The following is a 6327-nucleotide window of genomic DNA, read 5'->3' as shown; positions in this document are numbered from 1 at the left end:
GAGAATATGTATTCTTCTTAAGTAAGATAAAATTTATTTGGTTGGTGACTTGGTGGTAGTAGTAGTACGTAGCAGGGGTTGACTTCCATTTCTGGCCAATAAGGCAATAACAAGCTAACAGCTGCCCACATGAAAAAAATTCATTCTCCATATTTTATATATTTATTTATTAACCGCACGGAAAACCTTTTAATTTTTCCACTTCAATTTAGATTGTATTCGCATCTTTGTCTAACTTGTTTAAATATATTGATCAAATTACTTTTTTAAAAAAAATTGAAGGAAGTTACAACATAGAAATACAAACCAACTTACTCATCAATATCGATATGAAATAAAGGAATTGAGCTAGTTACCAAATTCACTCACGAAACGGTGTTTTCCGTATTGGATCATGGTATACCAAGTCGAAATTCTCCAGCTAGTTACCAAATTTGCTCATGAGATACCGTTATTTTTATTTTAAGTTATTGAACAAATCTTTAACTTAAACGTATCAAATAAAGTTGGGACGAAATGCTAAATACAGCCCTTAGTGTTATATTTAATATGTATAAAAAACTTGTATTTTTCATATTAAAAGCTCATCCCTGAATTTTATAATAAATATACAAATAATTTATACACCTTAAATACAGCCCAAAGGACTCTATTTAATAAATCCCACTAAAGTTATTGCTATGTTAAAGATATTTCTGCTGGCCTTTTGCATTAAATAGTATCAGTAACAATGTGACCACAACACGTCAAAACAAATTACAAAGGTTATGCAATTGACAAAAGATGGGGACTGAACGAAAGCGAAAGCGAGAACCAAACGTTTGTGACATCAAATTCATTATTTTTGTCATTTCATAATAAAATTATTGATGTTGATATTGTCTATGAAGGGACCATATATATTTATGTGATTTTGTTCTATACATATAAATCGTTTTTCAAGATAATTATTTCATCTTTCAAAATAAGATATATATATATATATATATATATATATACAAGAGCAAGTACCCGCGCGTTGCGGCGGCGAGATAGTGAGAGTGATAGGTTATAGAGTGTGATAGGTCATAGGAGGTGATATGTCATAAGTGATATGTATACATATATATATATATATATATACATACTATTAAACTTATAGACAGTGACGGCTTAAGGTTTTTAGAGACACTAAATAAGATCAATTTTGGAGGTCTAGTTAAAAACCAAATAAACTAAAAAGAAATAGCTCGACTTTTGTTATTGTTATTGAAGTAATAGGTAATAAAATATATGCAAATGTTGATGCATATATCAAAATGGTGTTACCCCAATACATATTATATAATGGTATTTAGTATAAAATCCAAACATTAGGTATAATATACAATATATTGAGGTCTTAAAATTTTAGGTACCTAAAACGATAGTCTAATCCCATAGTACTGTTGAGTCTAATGGAACATTTTGTTTATAGTAACAATACACTTCTAAAACTTCATCCACATCAAGATTTGGCACTTAATTAGCAAGATAATTAAGATCAAAAGATAGAGGAAGTGTCATTTAACAAAATGATTTATACATTGTATTGTTTCCCCTTTTTTCTAAAATAAATATAACAATGTTACACATCACATATATCTACTAGCAACAGAATTAGATACCATAACCTCCTTTTGCTTGATGGATAACCTTAAATATTGCAAGGCCAGAAACCAGAAATTTAAGGGCTATGGTTAATATGTACCCGATTAAATGTGTTGTATATTACTCGTATATAATAATAATAATAATAATAATAATAATAATAATAATAATAATAATAATAATAATAATAATAATAATAATAATAATAATAATAATAACCAAGCACAATAATTGAGAAATCTATGATTTAGTTGTACAATTTGCTATTTTCTACCTTCTAGTACTAAGAATATTTTAGAACCATATATACGAAAATAGTATGACTTACTAAATATATGATTGATATATTTCTATTCTTGAAAAGACTCAATATGATAGATAGTTCACTTTAGATTACTAGCTAACTCCTGATAAACATTTTTTTTTCCTTTTTTTGATAGAAAATTTTCCCAATTAGCATTCAACAAACAAAATAAACTAAAGCTTAAAACCCACCACCAAGCAAAGAAAACGGATATGTCGGAGCCGGTCTGACATCTGGCTCAGGCAATCCGTTACCAAAATATATAGTATCACCACCGCTGCTGCCACTACTACCTCCTTCTGTACTGTCTACATACCTTTTATTACTTGTGTTCACCGCCTTAGATTCCATAGTATGATCACAATCAGGCTTGTTCCATAGCCAAATCGTTTGATCATATAATTCATCTTCCTCACGTTTAATAAAATTATAATTGCTCGATGTTTCCATACTAGAAGATGTCGTAGCCTGTAGTTGGGGAGTGACTAACATTCGTCGTTTCTTCTTATCCACCAATCGCTTAGCTCGTGTGACTTTTTCGTGCATCATACGTTGTAAAATGTCTGGATCTTCAGCAACTTTACAAAGTAAAGACATCATTTGTTCGGGCCGTCTTTCTGTCACCTCTAGCCTTTTGTTCATAAGTACTATCTCTTGCTCTAAAACTTTTTGTTCTTGTTTCAATCTTGCTATCTCCATTAACATCTCTTCTTCTTCTTCATCATCTTCGTCATCGTCTATTATTCGTGTCATATTTGATGAATATTTTCCTCTACTACTAGTTACTTGTCTTCTTCTTCCGATATTTTTTAGTAAATGTATTTGACCTCTTAGAAAATGCTCGTTTGCAAACTCCCATTTATCCGGGTCTACTTTTCTAAATCCCTATAGAAAAATAAAACACAACAAATTAATAAATTATCAACATGTAATTATTAAATTAACTATATATACATACATATATCTTATATTATATCATATAGAGTACATCAAGATTTGATACAATTATTATTATATTAAGATATTATACATAAGGGCTTTTTTTTTTCTTTATAACAATTAATAGATTGGATTAATAGTACTGGACTTTCGGCGAAAGACCGAAAGACACAAAATATCTTGAGATATATATAAGTAGTAGGTTGCTTACATAAGTATTGAGTTGGCGAATGAAACTAGAGAAATTGTTGTGTTTGAAGAAAGTGGGCAAGAGGTGTTGTGAGAATCGTAACGAATCGACGACCATGAAGCTATTGTTGGATGTTCCCCAACGGATTAGGTTATCCAAGGATGAATCATTCACCATTTGATAAGTTTTCATGACAAATGGTGCGATTACTTCGTTAGATTCCATTATTATTGCATCAACATACCGATATATGAACGAATCAAGTTCATATATATATGGGTTTCTTCTTCTTTTAAACCGGATATATATATGAACTAGAAGCAAAAGCTAGAGATGAATTGTGTGTGTTATAATATGTGTGTTTGATCCAACAAAATTCATTAAAAAGAAATGATTCGATGAAGAAAGATAGCCTTGATATACGACAAGGACCACTCCCTATCAAATGAGTCAACATATTAGGGTCTATTATTACCAAAGATAAAAATAAAATTTCGATGTAGTTCAAAATAATAAATAATCACTCACAAATTAAAACTCCAAAGAGCATAGTTAATTATTGGTAATTTCTTGTATCTTTGAGGTCTTTTACATTTGATATACGAGTAGTAAACATCTATAGGTGAGTATACATGGTTCAGTTACTACCCAAAACCTAAATATATCAAAATTTTGGTTAATCATAACAAAAGCTTATTAATTTCACTTAAACAAATTAAACTTTACTTGTTAGTTAATTCATAAGATTATAGTAGTTTAATCATAGTTATAATTCTAAACTTTCCGAACCAAAATTAATATATATTTATAAGGTTAAATAGTACATATGTGATTACAACTGAAACTTTGATCACATATGATCACAACTTTACAAGCTAGGGGTGTTCGCGGACCGGCTTGGTCCGGTTTTGACTAAATCTCAAACCAAACCGCATTTCTGGTTTTAACATATATTAAATCAAATTAGACCAAGTATGTTGTTAAACCGCACCAGACCAAACCATGTGAGCTGGCCTAGTTTAGCCGGTTTGACGGTATTAGATTCTTATTTCTCTTTCTTTTACTTCTATATAATCTTGTGATATTTGTAAAGACTTGTGACAAGGAGTCATAACGAACATTTCAAATTTGAACATTTATCACATTATTGGAACACAATACCTGTTTGATCCAACAATCAGAAGACATTCATCATATAATATATCCCATATAGATCTCACATAATTTAATTTAGAGAAAGTTTAATTTTTATAAAAACATACAAGGTCGAAGCAAATATTTACATAATATATATTATATACATTGTAGTACGAACACATTATCGCAAGATATATATATCTGTATTTTTCTTCTTTTTTTGAATGGCTAAATATTATCAGATATCTACATATATATTTTTTGGTCCGGTCCGGTTTAGGACGGTTTTTTCCTTTTTTTAAATCGTAATCGAACCAATGAACCCGGTTTTTCAAAATATAAATTGTCGGACCAAATTTTAACAACTCAATCCGACCAAACCAATCCATATACCTCGATTTGGTCCCTTTTGACGGTTTGATAAACACCCATAATTAACTTTTACTGTGTTTTATTTAGGTTTTAGAAAGCTATAAATGCTTGGATAATAAGTTTTTGTCTCAGCCTGCCCCAAACCTTGGGTCCGAATCTTGTGGATGACAAGTTTTTGGCAAGTTTTTTTTAGGAATTAATTTTGTTGTAACGTATGCATGTTAAAACAATGTATTTTACACTAAATGCCTGTTTTTTTTTTAACCATTAAGTGACTGAATGGATTAGTAATGTCTGTATGAATTAAGTCAATACAGTTGTTTTTTGTTTATTAAGTAAAAAAACAAACACTTTTGATGATTCAATGGATTAAATATTTTTAATTAATTTATTAAGTCGAAAACAAACTCCACCTAAGTGATCTCATATAAGGCCATTGGGGCGATTCGGAACATGTGGTTTTGAAAAAGGATGTAAGTTTTCTTTTTTTAATATTCAATAAACGTTCCTTTAATACTTACCTGGTTATCTTGTATATTATACGACTTTCTTAGTATTATTAAAACTCAATTTTTACATTTAACGTTCTTATAAATAAAAGAATTTTAGAGAAATCATGTTCTGATCTAATTTAAATACACACTAAAATACATTATTCAATCCTTAACAATAGTGGATTTAGTAATATATTAGGGTGATTTACGAGTAAGATATGACTAGACATTATTTATGAAGATTATCATCATCATCATATATATAACAACATTTTATAACAGTATAAAATTCGGATTCACGTCTCTATGACTATTGGTTGTTTTAACATTCAACAAAAAGAAAACCATTGGTTGATTTAGTTTAGCTAGAAGATCTTAATCTATCATCATTAAAATATAATTTAGATTTCACAACACAAATAGTCATTGATGACTCACAACAACAAAGAATTATTATATACATATTTTCTTATTCGATGATGTAAATGGACACATATTTTACAACTTGGAGCAGGGTTGTGATAGGACCACCTGTTGCCAAGATATTATTGGTCGATATGGGGTCTACTATGGCCCTTTCTTCATTTTATAATTCGCATGTATTTATTTTGATTTTATTAGAAAAAATAAACTGCATAATGATAAATCTTTTTAACCAAATAGCCTAATAATCCTTTTAATGTATTAAAAAGGTGACATGTGATATCCACTAATTCTCTTTCCTAATCTTGCCTTCTGATTTTTTCACATATCATCATCTCATAATTAGGAGGATTATTAGGCTATTTGATTAGGATGATTAATCATTTCCATAAATAAATTGCATAAATCTCTTCTTCTATTACATAGAGATGAAATATCAATTTTAGCCATCCGGGAATAGGAATTTATAAAATATTCATATGTTATAATTAACATAACATGTAAAGATTTTAGTTAATTAGTGTTTATTTTTAGTTTCAACCCATATATAACTTTTAATCCATTTATGTTCAAAATCTTTTACGAAATTGTGCCATAACCTACTGATATGTGGGAATTCTGCATCCAATTATAGCTTAATCTTAGTATTTTGGAACGATTTGTCTCTTCTTTAATTTATTGGCAAAAAAGTGTTTTTGTGTAATAGTGCTTTCAAACGAGGGTAATCAAAATGTATTTGCCAAAAAATTAACAAGGTGACCTATTTGTTTCCAAGTAATTAAGTAAAAATTTAAGACTGTCTTTTGTTTCTTTTGTTCAAGTGGACTATCTTTACATTG

At 29.2% G+C, this 6327-nt stretch overlaps 1 protein-coding gene across 1 annotated transcript; it reads right to left on the bottom strand.

The window, feature by feature from the left end:
- Window positions 1-1953: 1953 nt before the first annotated feature.
- On the bottom strand, window positions 1954-3419 carry LOC122600781 (heat stress transcription factor C-1). The gene is made up of 2 exons (XM_043773542.1): window positions 3084-3419; window positions 1954-2818 (listed from the first exon to the last, which is right to left on the bottom strand). The coding sequence occupies exons 1-2, from the start codon at window positions 3285-3287 to the stop codon at window positions 2114-2116; spliced, it is 909 nt and encodes a 302-aa protein (XP_043629477.1). The 5' UTR covers window positions 3288-3419; the 3' UTR covers window positions 1954-2113.
- Between the last annotated feature and the right edge of the window lie 2908 nt (window positions 3420-6327).

This window comes from Erigeron canadensis, chromosome 5 (genome assembly GCF_010389155.1).
Source record: "Erigeron canadensis isolate Cc75 chromosome 5, C_canadensis_v1, whole genome shotgun sequence".
Taxonomy (NCBI): domain Eukaryota; kingdom Viridiplantae; phylum Streptophyta; class Magnoliopsida; order Asterales; family Asteraceae; genus Erigeron; species Erigeron canadensis.
This window is presented reverse-complemented; position numbering and strand designations above follow the sequence as displayed.